Source organism: Lemur catta, chromosome 17, assembly GCF_020740605.2.
Source record: "Lemur catta isolate mLemCat1 chromosome 17, mLemCat1.pri, whole genome shotgun sequence".
Lineage (NCBI taxonomy): Eukaryota > Metazoa > Chordata > Mammalia > Primates > Lemuridae > Lemur > Lemur catta.
The window spans coordinates 4,278,181-4,297,147 of NC_059144.1; the positions used below are offsets into that span (position 1 = coordinate 4,278,181).

The following is an 18,967-nucleotide window of genomic DNA, read 5'->3' on the forward strand; positions in this document are numbered from 1 at the left end:
CATTGTGGAGTCTGACCTTTCTAATTTCCTGGGGACGAGTGGGAAATGAGCATTTTAATGAATACCTGCATGTTGTAAGAAGCACCGTCACAGAAATGTTTACCAGGTTTTCCCACCTCCTTCCAACCCTTTTCATAATAGGTGCCAACAGGCAATGATGGAATAGATGGTTTGGACCAATCTTCATAATGAAGACAATTAGAAAAGCAAGATAAAATATGCAAAGCATCTTCCCCAAAGCATGAAGAAGCTACCGTGATAGAGAGGGATTACTAGGCCAAGACACAGAAGAAGCTGGAAATCCAGAGAGGTAGCCTGGGGGCTGGCATTGCCTCTGCCAGCCCAGAGGAGGAAGCTGAGGGCAGGCAGTGTCTCTGATCACAGAGTGGAGGAGGGATCGAAAGCTGGAGTCCAGGGCATGCCAAGGACGAGGTCCCTGGCAAGGCACCCACAATCAGGATGGGGACCCCAAAGGAATGCATCTTAGAGTTAAGAGTAAAATAAGATACACATAAACCTTCTCTTGAATGGACTGCAGGCTGACTTCAAGTAACCTGGGTGGCTCTGATCATCTCAAATCCTGATTTTGGAGAGATGACACTCCCAAACATGTGGCAGAAGCAAATGAAAATGCTCCCTGACAGAGGAAAGGACTGTTCTAAGAATCAAGTGACTTCTATGAGGACAAATGGACACCCAACATGGCAAAGAATGAAATTGGACCCCTATTTCACACTAAATGCAAAAAATAGCAGAAAATAAATCAAAATGGATCATAAACCTAGATTTAAGAGCTAACTTTGTAATTGCTCAGAAAACAAAGGTGTAAATCTTCAGGACCTCAGATTAAGTGATGGGGCTCTTACATATGACACAAAAAAGCAATAGACAGGAAAGAAGTATTGACACCTGCTCCAACATGGATGAACCTTGAAACCATGATGCTAAGTGAAAGAAGCCAGACACGAAAGGCCACATCTTGTAGGAGTCCCTTTACATGAAATGTGGAAAACAGGCAAATCTATAGAGATGAGTTAAAGTGAAATGGGTTTCTGATTCGCCTCAAAGTAATCAGAATATTCAGCTATGAAAGACAAAACTATTCAGGTTAACCCATTCTGCCTATGCTTAAAAAAATACAAGTTAAAATAAAATTACATCTCAGAAAGAGGTTTGGAATTGAAAATGGCTCAGAAATGTAACAGACAACCTACCTTCAGCCATTGTTCGGCCTGCTCCTTGCTCTGGACTGCAAGAACAAGTGGGTCTGTGCCTTGCTGGGTAATTTTCAACTCGTGCTTCTTCTTTTTACTGTCTTTCGGGATATATGTAATATTGCAGCCTTGGAGGGGCAGTTCCATCTGAGGTTGCTGGTCCTTGGAACTTTTATAGCACTGCATTCAACACAAGAAATCAATGTATATTATGAGAAAGTTCAAACAGAGACATTGCTAAAACTCCAGCATAGTGAAAACGTGAATACTGGCAAGACATCTGCAGGTCTGATCAGAGAGTGGAGACATCAGCAACAGGGAAACGGATCTCCAGACTGACAAGTTTCACACACATGAAACACGCCTTCACACTGATGCTGTGCCTCCAAGTATGGGAAGGTAAAACTTATTCGTGAACTCAGCAAAAGTTACTGAGCATCTATGACATGATTCAGCAAGAAGCAGAAAGTCCCTACTCTGATAGAACCAATGGGAGCATCACAGTACCCACCCCAGAGATACCTGAGCATAGAAGGAACGAGTTCTAGAAGGAGATACAAAAAGGCTGTTAATGGCCAGAACCTGTGGGAAAATGGACTGGGAATATACTTATAAATAAGTGTATATAAAATATATTTATATTTACATGAATAATATATAAAATGTATTTTTAGTTCTGTTGCAACTACACAGCTCTCATGTGGAGAGACAATATAATAATTCAGATACTTTATAACCTATATTGTGTGATATCTGCCTATCACATCTCTATCCCCTTTCTGAAAAACAGATAAATTATTTTATTAAGACCATAAATATCAATACAAATTGTACAAAAATGTCTGCAAAGGTCTGCTTTCTAGGTGACTAGAGGATCCAAAACTCATGTTGCTCCACTTACACAACTGACGTCCACACTAAAGATTTCAATTGATAAGGTTAAAACTGAGATTTGGTTCGTATGGCCCTTGCTTAATGTCTGTCTGTAAGACTTAGAATCAAGTCTTTGCCCAAAGGTTCCCCTCACCCCCTTGTGTTTAACTGTATTACTTAGGGCTAAAAGCATTAACGGAAAGACACAGTCAGAGGTCAGATATTGGGGTACTAGCCCTCTTACCAATTTACTGTGAGTTCCAGGAAGCTTTTTAACCTTTTCTGAGCCCATTTCCTCGTTTCATAAAGTATGTTTTGCTGTTGTTGTTATTATTTTATTAAGTTACATTAAATTATTAGTAACAATATATCTGCTACCAAGTGCTGAGTGTGGACATCAGGAGGCATTTCATGCTTCTCACTTAATCACAAAAGTTGTCCATTCTGCAGACTTGCAGGCCACTGTGTGTGGCAGCCCTGAGACGCAGCTGGTTAAGTACTAATATTAATAACTTGCCCAAAGCCAGGAACCTGCAGAGTGGTAGACACGGGACTCCTGCCCAGCGCTGCACAGTGCACAGCCTGCATTCCTGACTCCAAACCATTTACTGATGAGGGGATGAATGGAGACTTATTTTCAGAAATGATTTCTAGACTCCTTTCCTGTTGACAGTTTTGAATCCGTGACTCTCAAATTGCACAGATAAGGAATACATCACACCCTCTTTTAAAAATTTCAACTTGACGGTTGCCCTGTCTAAAAAGGAAGAAAAAAATACATCAGAACCAACTAACCTCAGATAGTTGTGAATGTTTACCATTTATCAAATTTTTTGCATTTTGAATAAGTGCAAAAGAAAAGGTAAAAGGGAAACAGTACAGTGGAAGGAATCAGAAAAGGAATTTTTTAAATTTTAAATTGTCTAAACTTTTTAAAAATGACATAACTGTACATATTTATGGAGTACATAGTGATGTTTCGATATGCATAATACAGAGTGATGGGATCACGGTAATTACCATATCCATCATCGCAAACATTTGCATTTCAGACAGGGAATTTTATAGCTTATATTTTTCCTTAAGTGAAATGCCTCACAATAGCTCTGTGATCAGCAACATGACAAACTGCAATCTGGAGGTCCTAGCAGGCTGGGTTCCCAGGGAAGCTGCTCTATAACAGAGAGTGGCATGCAGGCCATTCAATAAGGTGTGCCCTTAGGACAAAGCCAGTAGGAGGGAGAGGGAGAAGTGGGACTAGGCAAAGAAGGAACCCACAACACAGCTCAAGTGGCCTTGGGGACACCCCAAGAGCTCTGGAGTGCCAGGGCCTTGTCGGAGCTGCCCCAGATGTCTGGGCCTTTACACGCTGGCACTGGAGGCAGAACCCTGGGGCAGGCGCGGACCTCGGGCTCAAGGGCCCTCCTCCATGGAGACAACCCCGCATGAGTTCAGCAGCCTACGGTCCTGACGGGGGTCTGGGTGCATCACAGTATCCACCCCAGAGCCATCTGGCATAGAAGAACAAGTTCTATAATAGGAGATACAAACAAGCTATTAATGGGAAGACAGACTGGGAACATTTAGGGGAAGAACATGGCTTTTCGTTTTCTCTTTATAGCTTTCTGTACTGTTTAAGTTTGGAAAGCATTTACTTTTATTACTGTTGTCTTTTTTATGTCAATAGGGGTCATCTGAACACTTGGATCATAGGTCATTTTTGAAAGGAAAAAGCTTTATAATAAAAATAACTAACACTGACTCTGCATTTTATTGAAGACAGTGCTTTCTCTCACTTGTCTGTTGATGTCGTCTTAAATATTTACAACTACTCTAAATGGCAGGCGCCATCGTCCCGGCTTTGAAGGAAGGAAAGCTGCTAGGAGACCCGAGGGAAGAAAACTCACAGACGGGGAGGAAGACAAGTGGTGGCGACGAGGACCAGGACCCGGACCCCAAACTGCGAACCCCACATCCCATTGCAGGGCTTCCCTCACTGCGCTCTAGAACTTCTCTTTCAGATGAGAGATGATTGTGTATTCTTAAAATATTTATGTAATAAATCCACATCTTGCAGCCATTATGTCAGATTATAAATAAGGACCATATTAATCTTTTTTCCCCCATTCTTTAAAATTCCACATGGCATCATTTTTGGCATATTCTAAATCTGGGAGAAATTCAGGCCACACATGTGGAAAAAATATGTTCTCTCACCATTTTTAAAAGACTGAACAAAAACATTAATTAAAAAATATACAATGTCCTAAGAACCTAGTACAATAAGATTCCCACAATTCACAGACGAAACTTGGGGAGAAAAAGTATTATTCGCTCCACTAAAGAGTGATATATAGAAACATAAATTCTCATGTTTTCTGTTTTAATGATATAATCTTGGATAATTTTCCCCCCAAGGTTACTCTGAAGGAAAAACAAAAGGCAAAAACATACTCTAAGTTTCATTAATTCTGATAATCAAGCATGGTTTCTACAGGAAGGAAGGAAAAAGAAGAAAGAAGGTAGAAAGGGAGGGAGGAGCGAGAGGCAGGGAGGGAGGAGCGAGAGGCAGGGAGGGAGGAAGAAGAGGCAGGGAGGGAGGAGCGAGAGGCAGGGAGGGAGGAGCGAGAGGCAGGGAGGGAGGAGCGAGAGGCAGGGAAGGAGGAAGAAGAGGGAGGGAGGGAGGAGGGAAAGGAAGAAGGGAGGGGGGGGAGGGAGGCGGGAGGGAGGGAGGCGGCGGGGAGGAGTTGTCACACCACCCTCAAAGGCTCTTGTCCCTTAACGGAGCCTTCACTGGAGTAACACTGACAGCCAAGGGGTCTGTGTTTTCCCCATCCCCTGCTTCTCTGTGACTTACTTATCTTCCTGTTCTGGCTCTCGGATTTAAAAAAAAAGGAGAATTGGCTCAAGCTTTCCAAAAGAATTTCCTTTCCTGGCCGCCCTCCCTCCAAACCTCCGAAGGCCTGCCCGTCCCACTTCCATGACCTGGCTTTGAGGAATTCACTGACTCACTACAAATGAGAAAATCCATCTTGCAACTTCTGGCAAGTTAAAATATTGTGCATTTCCACTGACACAAACCACAGACACTGCCCCAAAATGGGAACGATTCTGTCCCCTGGCTGCTTCTGGAGCTGGGAAACCAACAGCAGTGAAGACGCAACCTTGGCCGGTGCTCATCGATGGCTTATGACAGGTACCTGCCACGGCCACCGAGAGCGCACGGGTCCTCCCCGAGGGCTCCCCTTCCCGGAACAGCTGGTGTTAACACTGACTGGGTACAAATTCCATCGCCATGGATTGCCAACACAATCCTCCAATTTTACAAAGACACAGCCTATTCAGAACGCTTTACCAGCAGTTTGGTGTCCTTGATGACGCAGAGTAACTTGGTCCACTGGCCGAAGCGCTTCTTCCGCAGCAGGAAGGCACAGATCTTGGCGTCCTTCACCAGGTCCATGGAGGCCTCCTCCGAGGGCCACTGGTGCCGAGTTTTCTTCCCCTTTCCATCTTCCTCCTCTTCGTCGTATGACTCATAAGAGCTACTCATGGCGTCCGAGTCATAATCTGTCAAAAATAAACAAACCAAGGTAAAAGGACCTTATCTTGAAGTTTGTTCACGGGTACATCATTGTATTTTTAACAACCAAGTAATTCATCGAGGAAGGGACTTTCGCTCTTTAAGAAAAAAAAATACCTCTAAGACGCTGGCAGTAGAAACTCAAAAGTTCTAAACTGAAGTGACTAAAAGTTCCATGTTTATAAGAACCTTTTCTAGACTGCTCAATACGGACCGACACTACGCAGACCCCGCGCGGAGACGCCTCACTGCCTTCCCGCGGGCCAGCCCCACCGCACTCTGCGACCGTGTTCCGCCACGGGGAGCTCTGGCCCGTGGGGGTCCTTTGCTCTGCCGCATCCACACCTCTGTGTCAAAGTCCTTCCGAGTCTGCAGGATCCTTCTCCTAGCATGTAAGATGTGACCAAAGGCCACCTCTCTCCTCTGGGCCACCCCCAGAACGTTCATAGCAGTTTACACCCAACCTTCCAGTGGTGTTCACCTCATTCCGCAGCACATTCGCACTCCCGCCGGTGTTTCTTTTAGTTTCCCAAATACATCACAGTCTCTCTTATCTCAACGTCTTTGCCCATGCTGTTCATCCACCCACCCTCTTGCCTTTGCCTGGTAAATGCTCTCATCTTTTAGGATTTAACTTACACTTCCTCCAGCAAACCTTCCCTGAGTCACCAAAACTGGATGCTATGGACTGAACCGTGTCCCCCACCAAAATTCAGGTGTTGAAACTCTAACCTCAATGTAACTGTTTGAAGACAGGGCTTTTAAAAGGTAAGTTAGGTTAAATTCTGTCATCGGGGTGAGGTCCTAATCCCATAGGGCCTTATAAGAAGAGAGAGAGAGAGAGAAATCTTGCTGTCTCCCCATCCACAAGACAGGAGGAGGTGCCTCCCTCTCCAGAACCCGACCATGCTAGCGTCCAGACCTCGGACTCCCAGCCTTCGGAACCAGGAGAAAATGAATTGTTGTTGTTTGAGCTGCCCAGTCTACAGTATCTTGTTGTGGCAGCCTGAGCAGACTAAGACAAATGCCCTTGAATGTCTCCACCTGCCCAACATGAAATTCATCACACTGCGCTACCAGGCTGTGAGCCCCTGAGGAAAAGTTGACCATCTCGTAGGCTGTGATATCTCAGCACCTAACGCAGTACCTGGCACATGGCAAGCACAAATAGTGTAGAAGAAAGAACTGTCACATGAATTTAAACTGTACCTGCAAAGCCCTGGAAGGAATAGCTGGCATATCAAAAGTATTTCATAAATACCAGTGACTGTCGTTATTATTGCTTTCAGCCGTGTGGGATGATAAGCTACTCAAGACAGTGTCTGATTCATCTCTGAATTCCCCTCAACCCAAGGAATCATCTGGAACATATTCACTTTTCAAAACACACTTGAGGAATAAACGCCTAGATGATGAACACAGGGCAGATAAGGAGAACAATGGCTGATGCAGGCGATTGCACAATCTCGCAGAAGCGCCAGAAATGGCAGACATTATACAGAAGAGAGCTCACATTTTTACTCCCTGGAAACTAGAGTTTAACTTGTCCTCAGTAATCATGTTTATATTACAATTTCCGTGCAAAGATTCAATACTAAGGGAGAGAACAGAAAGATTTAAAGCTTACGTTGAATTTTCAATGATGAAAATTAGTCAAGGCAGGATTTTAAACAAGAACTAAGGAGACTGAAGATGCACCTTTGGCAACGGCACTGAGAATGGGCTGGAGCAGGGACCGGCGGAGAGGTGGGGCAGGAGGAGAGGCGTCTATGGCAACATCAGGAAGAGACGTTGAGGCTGGGGCTGAGATGGGCGCAAGGAACGCCAGGAGGGGCTGACTCCGGAGATGTGCAGGAAACAGACCTGCGGGTCTCGGTCACAGATCGCAGGAGAGAATGAATGAGGGAGAACGGCCCAGCTTCTCCTCTGTGCTGCTTCACGCAAACCTTCCACGCCCCACAGGCAGGTTCTCCTCCATGGCCCCCAATACCCACAGCCCCCAAAACACCAGTGTCACCATCTACCCAACAGCCCTGTTTCACAGGGCAGCCACAGGTGGCTATTTAAATTTAAATTTTAATTAAAGTCAAATAAAAATAAACACCTACTTCCACAGTCACACTCGCCACATTCCCAGTGGCTCACCGGGAGCACAGGTAAGGCCAGTCCTATCGCTGCTGGAGGGGACTGAGAAATCCCTGATCTAGGGCAGCAGGTTACTACAGAGATAGGGACGGTGCATGCAGGACACAGAGAGACTGTGAGCTAGACCTGGAAATGAGTTGTTGCCAACCAGACGGAAGAAGAAACCCAACGAGCAAAGGCACCGGGAAGTCTCAGACACACACTGCAGAGGCACAGTGGAGCCTGTCACTTTTTCAGCAGCACTTCAGTGAGTGCCACGAAAGCGACACACATGGTTACCTATTAGGGGGAAAAAGGGGGCTGTACTGAGGAAGGGGCGGGGGCTTCCGGGGCAGACAACGTTCCATCCCTGACCTGGCTGGTGGTTACATGGGTGGTTTGCTTTATGGCAAGTCATTGAGCATATATTCAGATTTTATGTACTTATTGGTAAATATATTTTACAATAAAAGGATTTTTTAAAAGTTTAGCATGGCTAGAACACAGCGTAAGTGGTGGCGAGTGATGGAACATGGAACAGAGAAGGTGGGCGGATGCCAGGCCACACCCATCACATGCTGTGCTAGCGTCCGATGTGCACTGAGGGATTTAAGAGGTGCAATGGACATAATCATATTTTTATTTCATAAAGACGATTCTCACAATGGCTTGGAGGACCATGAACCATCAGGGCTCAGCTCATTCTCTGGAACATCAAATTCAGAAAATAATGAACATGGGACTGTAAACTAGCACAACTTCTGTGGAAAGCAATATGGAGATACCTCAAAGAGCTACCAGCAGAACCACCATTTGATCCAGCAATCCCATTACTGGGCATCTACCCAAAGGGAAAAAAGACATTGTATAAAAAAGACATCTATACTAGAATGTTTATAGCAGCACAATTCATAATTGCAAAGATGTAGAAACAACCCAAGTGCCCATCAGTACATGAGTGGATTAATAAAATGTGGTATATGTATACCATGGAGTTCTACTCAGCCACAAAAAACGATGGTGATCTAGTACCTCTTATATTATCCTGGATAGAGCTGGAGCCCATTCTACTAAGTGAAGTATCACAAGAATGGAAAAACAAGCACCACATGTACTCACCATCAAATTGGTACTAGCTGATCAACACTTATGTGCACATTTAGTAGTAACATTCATCGGGTGTCGGGCAGGGGGGACTGGGGAAGAGGGATGCGTATATTCACACCTAATGGGTGCAGTGTGCATTGTCTGGGGGATGGACACACTTGAAGCTCTGACTCAGGTGAGGCAAAGGCAATAGATGTAACCTAAACATTTGTACCCCTGTAATATGCTGAAATAAAAGAAAAAGAAAAAGAAAAGAATGAGCAAATGAAGAAAAGACTTAATGAATGAATTAGCTACAAATGGAAGAACTACCTTTGATTTCACTCATTCTACAAATGAGTGTACTGAGCACTTATCATATGCCAGGCAGTGCTTTTTCACATACATTTATATGCCAGGTGCTAGGATAGGGCTGTGCCTCAAATTCACCAAGGGCTCTTACTCCCACTGTCTCACCAGGGATGGGGCACAGATTGTGACACTTACTCAGAGAAAAGGAAGAATGATGCTCAGAGACTAAATAATTCACCCTGGACCACAACCCTGGAGAATGATAGGGCTAAAATGTGAATCTAGGTCTTTTGATTTTAAACCAAAAAAGTGAACTATGTCCCTGGTAGCCCTTTTCATCCTTGGGAATGGGCTGAGGTCCACAACAATGACAAAGACAGTAAGTTCACTGTCCCTGCCTCCTTCTGAGAGCAGAACTGACGGATTCATTTTTAGAAAAACTTAGGCCTACTTAGCAAGAAACAGAGAACATCCAGGAGTAACAGTCGGCACCTACAGGATAATCAACGTGCTGAACAGCGTCCTCAGCTGTTGCCCGAGGAAGAGAACAGTCTCACTATTCACTCACTCAGTACAGCGCCCCGTTCTCCCAGCAGGTGAACTTCTCCAAGTGCTAGGCCAGCACTCACCTAAGAGAGGCCCAGAACAGGGGAGGAGGGCAAAGAACTGACCGCTTTCCAGTCTTAGGGTAAGTGGCACAAGCATGCACAGAGAAATTAATTGGGAAGGCTTTATTTCAGGGGCAGTCAGAGAGGGTGTTGGTTAGACACCATCAGGTTGTGGTATGCAGACATCTGCACTTCGTGCACAGTGAGCAGGGAAACCAAAGTCAACAACAGAACTGTGCGGATCTGCGTGGAGAGGATGTTGCTGGTTAGGAAATGCTCCTTGTTTTAGCCAGGGTTCTCTACAGAGGTAGAATAGATAGATAGATAGATAGATAGATAGATAGATAGATAGATAGATAGATAGACAGACAGATAGATAGATGGGAGGGGATTTATTAGGGGAATTGGCTCAGGCGACTAAGGAGGCTGAAGTCCCATGACAGGCCATCTGCACGCTGGAGACCTTGGGATGGCGGCAGTGTGGCTCAGGCCAAGTCCAAAACCTCAGAACCAGGAAAGTTGCTGATGCACTTCTCAGTCTTAGGCAGAAGCCTGAGAACCCAAGGGGAGGGAGCAAAGGAGGGGAGGGGTGCTGGGATAAGTCCTGGAGTCCCATGTCCAAGGGCAGAAGAGTGTCCCAGCTACAGGAAGAGAGAGACTAAGCTGCCTTTCCTGTTTTTGTGCTGTCCAGGCCCCCCGACTGGATGGTGCCCACGCACACTGAGGGTGGCTCTTCCCCATCTGGTCTGCTCAAACTCACGCGCTAATCTCCTCTAACACGCTCATAGACACACCCCAAAATGAGGCTTTACCAGCTCTCTAGGTATTCCTCAATCCAGGCGCATTAACACCTAAAGCTAACCGACACACTCTTCTTCACCAGAAACTATTAATAGTTTCACAGTCAGGAATTGCTATCATAGTGCAGTTCTGATAGAACTAAAGAAAGTGCCAATAAACTATTATTTTTTAACTATAAAATGTTCATTTCAGAAAAAAAATAGCATAAAAACAAAGGCAACACTGCACACATTGCAAATCTGGCAAATCAAAGAGCCAGAAACGAAGCCTTGATAAGGTGGTTATACTATCACATGCTTTCTCTCCACTCAAACTACATGAGAACTTATCTTTCAAAGCCACACGAGCTACAGACAAAGGTTAAGTGATGAGTGAGTGTTGGTACCCTGTCCACTACAGGTCCTCACCAGGAAGTGGGGGACCACGGGGACCCTGTCGTGTTCTTTTGCCAAACTGGCTTCCATGAGGCAAGAAGCAGAAGACCCGCCAGGCCTCCCCGCTGGTGTCTGACCTCCCTTTTCAGAGAAGGGAGGGCAAGAGGCTGAGCAGGAAGACGGCTCTGCTGGGGCAGCAGTTGTGTCAGTCCCTCCTCTCGCAGCTCAGGAGTTCTGAGCACAAAGCTTGGCACAGTATTAGACATGTCACAAAAAACAAAAACTGAATGGAAATTCAGCATGGAAAAACCAACAGAACAAAGTAAGAAGTCAGAAAAGCACAGTCCATTCATTCGGCACGGCCATTCATTCATTCGGCACAGTCATCCATTTGTTTGGCAAGTGTCTGTTGAGTTCTTCTTATGTGCCAGAAACAGACACAGAAAAACTTTTACCCTCTCTGGTCTTACATTCTAGCAGGGGTGGGGAAGAGACAATAAACAAAGGAATTGTAGAAGAATGCGGATATGTCCAAATGGAATACATTACAAAATTATTAGCTAATTTTTGGAGATGCTCCTTTGGGTTTCAATACTGATTCATCATAACATTGATGCTCTACACCTCACTGAGTGTTTTCAGATTCACAAAGTGCTTTCCCCTCTGTCGTCCCACCTGCTCCACAGAACTCCGAGGAAGCAAGGATCTGAGCGAGGGGGACAGGTGGTAGGCAAAGGTGGGTGGGATGGGGGCGCTGCAGAGTCTTGCAGGCCACTGTGAGGACTTCAGCTTTAACTTTTGAGTGGGATAGAAAGCCACTGGGCGGTTCTGAGTAAAGAGCAGATCTGACCTACATTGTCAAATGGCCAGTCTGAGTTCTAGTTCCCACTCTAGAGGAATACGGTAAATTACTCAATTTCTTTATGACTCAGTCTCTTTAAGATAACCTTGTCTCCTTGTCTCTCTCAGAGTTGTTGAGATGATTAAATGAAGAACACAGAGAAGCTCTTTGTGAACCTGAGAATACTAGAAGCAGGTGTGAAGCACCGGTACACCTTACCCTCCAAGACCAGGCCAGGAGAAGTTCATAATAACCTCCAGACACTGGCTGTACCATGTGACATATTTCACCTAGACACTAGCACACCCCACGAAATCAGAAATGGCATTTCAACCAGCCCCCTGGAGGAGGGAGAGGGAGAAGAGCCAGAAGACAGGAAATTAGAAAGCTGAAAATAAACATGAAATCTAGATCTGAAACAAAGAAAACCAGCAAGAGCCACACTGAGTTTGTACTGTGTCAACTTAGCTAAGTTGGAACTCCACTTCCACCTCCCTGTGTGGTCTGGGCGAGGGTGGCCGCAAGACAATGTGTGAGGGCCTGGAGGCAGGGAAGGGGCAGCAGGCATTCTCCCTGGGGCACTGCCAAGGCTGCTACTGCTGCTGCTCACGGTTCACCGTGCTGGCGTGGGGCAACACCGGACTTGGAGCCCCCCGCTGCCGTGGGATCTCCTCCTCTGGCATCTTGGAGTCCTGGGACAGGTACACACACAACTCCACAGCCAAGGCCACCTGTGTCTTCGGCAAGTCACCTGTGTCATCAAGTTTGGAGGAAGCCAGAGACAGATGAATTGCAGTCTGTCCTCAGGGATTGCAGTTTCTCCCTCATCTCCCCACCCTCAGGCCCGGCTTTTCCCCCAGACTGCCGGACCCACCAGACACACAGGCAGCGGCAGCTCCCAGAACTGTGTGAGGTCTAATCCCGAGAATAAGTCTTCTAGTCCATATCACAGTTGTTCTGCTTCTCTGATCAAACCCTAACTGCTCCAGGAATTGGGAATGAATGCCTCTGGCAGGCTCGTACAGGTGAAGCTCAATGTAGGACTTTGGGATTTGGGGGCACGGCCCCTACTGTCCTCTGAAAACAACTATTTTACTTTTGAGAAACTGCTTTTGGCTGTTGATGCCCTGGCAGATGCTTCACCATGGGACACCAAGTTAAGGTGCAACCTGAGCTGCCCATCCAGGAGCAGCCCACCATCCAATCAAAGCGGTCTGTGTGTCCCTGGCCCCTATTCCTGCTGCACTGCCCCTTCGCTCAACAGCGATCCAAAAGCATGGCCTAATGGTTTGGTTGATGGTCAAGACCCGATAGGAACTTGATTAGAAAACTTATAGCAGACAGCTTGACCTGTGAGCAGACCTTCCAAATGGGCACACAACGTGAATATCTGTGCACCAGGAGGAAGCTTAGCAAAGGGCAACTGCAGCACAAGAGGATCTTAGCATTCAGGTGGACAACATGATCCACTCACTGCACACAAATCTGTCGGCCTCTATCCCCTGACTTCTTGTGCAGATGGGCTCCTGCACAAGTGGCCCTGGTTGGCAGGGAGTCGGCAACGTGGACTCCACTCATGGAGACTCATCTGCCTCCAGCACTTCTTAGAGACTGACGTTACCCCCTAAGAACACCCTCATCACCATCACGGGATGCCACACAGCACTGCCTCCGACCAAGGAACTCACTTTACAGCAAATGAAGCACAACAAGGGATTTACACTCAGGAAAATCACTGGTCTTGCCACATTCCCTGCCACTCTGAAGGAGCTGACCCAGCAGGCCAGTAGAATGGTTTTTTGAATATTCAGCTATAGTGCCAGCCAACTGGCCACATCCTGTGGGTAGTATCTTCCAGACCATCTGCGAGCAGTGTATGTTCTGACTCAGTGGTACACCTTCTCCCATAGCCAGGAGTCACAAGTCCAAGAATCAAGGGGTGAATGGTAGGGGCTCCTCTCACTACTACCCCTGGTGATCCACTAACAAAATCTTTGCTTCCCTTCCCTAAAATTTTGGACTCCCCTGGCCTAAGGCAGGATACAGTGATGGTTAAACTGGAAGTGGAAACTGCCACCCAGGTTCCTCATGCCAGAACACCAACAGGAAACGAAAGTGGCTACTGCAGTGGCTGGGGTGACTGATCCTTACCGAGAAGAAGCTGTCCCCACACAATGGGAACAGGAAGAACATGTCTGGGACCCAGGAGGTCCCCTGGGCACCCCTTCGTCCTCCCACGCCCTGATTAACATTAAGGGACAATCACAGCCACCCAGCACAGGAAGTCCTACTCATGGCCCGGACCTTTCAGAAAAGAAAGTTGGGTCACACCCCACCAATAAGAAACCATGATCAAGCAAGGGGTCTGCTGAGGGTGAGCGGAATATGGAGTGGGCAGTACAGGAAGTTATAAATACCAGCGATGACCACTGACCAGCTGTAAAGATGAGGACTGAACTTGTCATGAGCTTTTCTTCCTTATTTGGATGTGGATGTATCTGTCCATGTAGATGCTAACTCTCTCCTCCCTCTCCCAGGCTCCTAACATCTAACCTAAGAGGTGCTAAGAGTAGTCAATCTTGCATCTCAGAATTTAAGGTATAGGCACCAGAAGAGAATGAGTGTCACCCAAAGGTTGGATAAAGGGACTCTGTATCCTCTTTGGGGAGTTGGGGAGTTTTCCATTATACAGGCAATAGCTGAATCATGTTAGAATCAAGATGATTTTGCTCATCTTTATTTGGAAATCCAGTGTGGTTAAAAGAGGTGTGCATGGATAACAAACTGACGAAAGCTAAACTGTACTGGTTTTCTCCTGTATCAACTTAGCAAGGCTGGAATTACATTTCCCAAAATCCTCTTTCTTGGATGATTCTGGGGTAGGGTGACCACAGGGGAAATTTGGGAGTGGTAGAGAGGGAGCAGCAGCCCATACACTCTGAAGGTCGGTGTGGGGCACCAGGTCCCACTGCAGCTTACCTGGGCTGTGGCTCACCTGCTGGCCCACCTTGCTGGCACAAGCTCCCACAGGGTCTCCTCCCTTCTCCTCTCTGAGTCCCGGGCCACGTATGTGTGCAGCTCTGGGAGGCAGGTTCCAGCTTCTCCTGCTGGTTACCTATGCCCTGGGGACTGCAGGAAGTAAGCGGCACAGGCTGCAGCCTGTCCTCTCCCCAGTCCTCACCTAGCCTCTCTCAGGTGTCTTCACCAGTTCCCACAACCACATACGGCTCATTCCTTCAACAAATCCTTTACTCCGTAACATGCACAGTGGGTCTGCTTCTCTGAAGATACCATAACTGACAGGGGTCGACAAAACTGATCAAAGTTCATCTCTAAGTGAGGGCAGTAAAACTGTGGGCTGAGCTGACAAGTCAACTCAGTGCTGCTGTCCCCTCTAGGGAGAGGTGGCCGTGTCCTCAAGCCATCGACGGAAAGTTAAGAGACATTTGACTAGAGAAGCCACAGTGGCCATCGTTGTTGACTCCATGTCTCCCCGAACTGAGTTCTTCTGTTCCTCTTCCTTCTGGAATTAGCGCAGGGCAAGCTGCACACCCGTTGGCAGCTGAGGAACAGCTCCACTGAAGAGGACACACACATCAGCTATGTGGAGCTTCTCAGAATGAAAATTGCCAACAGCTCCCAACATCAAACAGAAGCACTCTAGGTTTCCAGCTTGAAAGTATGTTGAGGGAGGGAGGAGAAGGAAGGTGAGGGAAGGCCAGAGAGGCAAGTTGCAAATACTAGGAAATACCCTCACCAAAAGAACACATTTTTTTCTTTACTCATTGCCATTAAAAAGAAAGGAACCCAATGAGGTTTTGAATTATACCAAGCCAGTTAATTTTTCTCTTTTCTAATTAATCTATCTTCTTAAATAGTTGACACTTAGAAATTATTTAAACACATTTTTGCCAAATAGTTCTTAAACTTAAAATTTTATAGTGTCCTTTATCAGAACTATCCCTTTTCCCACTCAGAGTGCAACAGCTGCTTACTGACAGTGGGCTCCCTGCGCCGACTGTTCCGGTAGAGCAGGAAGAGTGAGCTGGGACAGCCCCTCGTCCTCGGGCACACAATCCAGCTGGTGTGACTCTGGTGCAGCCCCTCTTCACAGACAGATAGGCCAACAGGAAAATCTACAACGATCTAGCAATCAGGTTAGATTCTGCTTTGCTGGAAGCTATGTTTGTTTATCGCTGGGGAAGAGAAAGACCGAAACCCAAAGTCTCTACGTAGCCAAGATTTCAGTTAACATTAAAACCACTTTAGGATGAAGGAGAGAATTTCCCTAAGAAGAGAGAAGAGGTTAGAGGCCATGGCATGAAAAGTTAATGGACTGGAAGCCTCTTGGTTAAAATTGGCAAGCACACTTTCACCTTCCACTTACCTACCTTTCATAAAGGAAGGCAAGCTGGACTCCCTAAGTCGACACACTCAGATACTCTACTTTATCATCTTTATGAGACAACAGCACACTGCCTGACAGATGCTGACAGGAGATATAAAGCCAACAATTCAAAATACATTCCACAGATAGTCCTAGAGAGGTTTCCAACATCAGCATGTCGTTCTTTCTCTGAACTTGAAAGCTGGGCACTAACAAAGAGGCACATCTGAGGGTTATCAGCAGGCAACTACCTGAAGCTCTGAGGACTACAACTTAGGCAAAATGTTCTGGTAGGTGGGTGTGGTGGCTCACACCTGTAACCCCAGCATACGGGGATGCCGAGGCACAGGATCACATATGGGGAGGCGAAGGCAGGAGTTCAAGACCAGCCTGGGCAACATAGTGAGACACCTCTCTACAAAACATTTTAAAAATTATCTGGGTGTGGTAGATGTGCCTGTAGTCCCAGCTATTCAGGAGGCTGAGGCAGGAGGATCATGTGAGCCCAGGAATTTGAGGCTGCAGTGAGCTATGATTGTGCCACTACACTCTAGTCCAGGCAACAGAGCAAGGCCATATCTCAAAAAAAAAAAAAAAAAAAAATCTGGTAAAACCTATGTTAAAAAAAAAGAAACAAACAAACAAAAGTCTATGACTAAGATACCTATTTGTGTTGCACTTAATTATTTTTAACCTGACAGTCAGCCTGGTAGAAAATGCTCTGATCATGCCAGGGTGGACGCAGCCTGAGGGGAACACGCTCTACTCAAAGGCTAAGGGGAGGGGGAGGTGGCACCCACGAAAACAGACCACAAAATGCCATTTTTCCTCCGCCAAAGAGAACACGTTTCATTTGCTACTGCTTGTTCCCACACAGTAAGGCCTCCCAACCTGAGTCACCAGGAAGACAGCCATCGGAACAACGGCCCCCAGAGCCACTCTAGCCTCTTCCGGCCCTTTCTGCAGTTACCACCTCAGTGGGCTCAGAGTTTGCTCAGCCCCACATCTCCATCGTGTTGCATGATGCCCCTGTTCCCTTCACACCCAGAAAGGGGCCGGACCCTCCAGCAGTCCTGTAAATAAGGGACCAGCTCGGCCACACAGAGCCCCCACTCACTTGACGTGATGTACTCCGGAGCTTTTCCAGGGCTCAGGGGCACAGCTTCCTCGTAATAACCTTCTGGGAGGGAAGACGTCGGTAACGGGGGAGGCCCACTGTCAGGAGGCTGCGGGGGGCGGGGAGAGAAAAAAACAACACAGAAATTAGCATGACTGCTAGAGGGAAATTCTGTACTTCCAGTTAACAGGTTCGAGCCAGCATTTTCCTCTTTCCTTTGAAACATCTATGGTAATAAGGAACCCCGACCTATAAAGAGGTTTGGAAGGCCAGTTCCCGATGTGTCTCTGCGACTTTCCTGCTTGCATCCACCCAGCCCTGACCTGTGCCATCCAGTCCCCGCCAACTTCCAGGGCTCCAAAAGTGTGCAACACAGCCTCACGGGAGCTTCCTCTCCCAACATGGGACGGGGCCCTTCCCCAGGTCTGAGAGGGCTGCTGAGCTCGTCTGTGCCCCCACAACACTCACCCCCACTGACCCTCCCAGACCCGATGCTGACTCTTCCCCACAGCCACACCACTCAGGCCGTGAGCTCCTGCAACCCAGCACTGTTCAGGTCTGCCTTGTGGTCCTCACAGAGAAAGCACTAGTCCACACTGCCTGAATTAGTGAGTGAGGTTTGTCCACATTCTCACCATATTCCTAATATGTGCCAGGAAAACTTTTTTAAAAAGTGCATGTCACCTAGGAGCCACTCTCTGACAGAAAGTGGAAGTTATTCTCTTCTCTGCAGAGGGAATCCACTCCTTACTGAAACCAATCATATCACCGTCTCTTGACGAGCTCAGAGCCTGAGGCACTATCTGGTGGTGAAGTCAGAACCTCGGACTGTGGAAGGGCTGGGGGCTCGTTCCACTCCCCAGGACTATCCAGATTCCACCTGGCCTTCAAGACTCAGCTGAAGTCCCCTTCTTGTCTTGAACTTTCCTGATGGCTCTAATCCACACCAACCTGTCCTTCGCACGAACACCTACAGGATTTGCTGGCCATGTCTTTCATTGGTCCTTCTGCTAACAGAGAAGGTCAACAAAGAGAAGGAAAGCTGGCATTCACCAAGCACCTGCTGTCTCCCTGGAGCTGTACTAGACGCTTCTGCCCTGTCACAGGGGACATCACTCAATCCATGCAGGAATCCATCAGGGCACTTATCATATGTTGCCTTATATTTTATAGACATAGAAATTGAGGCTCAGAATCTAAAACCACCTTCTCAAAATCAGACACTAGTTTATGACAGAGATGGGGTTTTCAAACACCATGTGTGCCTGCTAAACACATTCTGATACTCACATTCTTTTTCCTTTTATCTGTTAATGGTGTACAGCTCTTTCATACTATCTATATTCTGTAAAACTGGAAAGAGGTGTATCACAGTGAACAGAACAAGGTCTACCAAGTTAAGGTTCCAAGTAGAACAACATTCCAATGAAATCATGGTTTGTTGGTTGGTTGGTTTGTTAATGTCAACTCTCTAGAATGTGAGCCTCCATCACTTTCCATGTAACTTTCACCCCATGAAGTCCTTTGTGGAAGACTAACCACCCGCAGCACATTCCACCCACTCCCTCCTCTCGCCAGACGAAGGAGAGCGCTCACTCAAGATCACCCACACAATGTCCCTCTGTGTCCTGGCGACAGCTCTCCCACTTC

The 18,967-nt window shown here is 46.8% G+C and overlaps 1 protein-coding gene across 1 annotated transcript in view; it reads right to left on the bottom strand.

The window, feature by feature from the left end:
• AFAP1 (actin filament associated protein 1) overlaps nucleotides 1–18,967 on the bottom strand; it is a 173,978-nt gene that overhangs the window by 63,447 nt on the left and 91,564 nt on the right. Inside the window, exons 4-6 of the mRNA XM_045528283.1 lie at nucleotides 17,318–17,426; nucleotides 5,443–5,654; nucleotides 1,215–1,394 (exon numbers count right to left, since the gene is read on the bottom strand). Coding sequence (XP_045384239.1) covers nucleotides 1,215–1,394; nucleotides 5,443–5,654; nucleotides 17,318–17,426 — 501 coding nt within the window. The remainder of the gene's footprint in view (nucleotides 1–1,214; nucleotides 1,395–5,442; nucleotides 5,655–17,317; nucleotides 17,427–18,967) is intronic.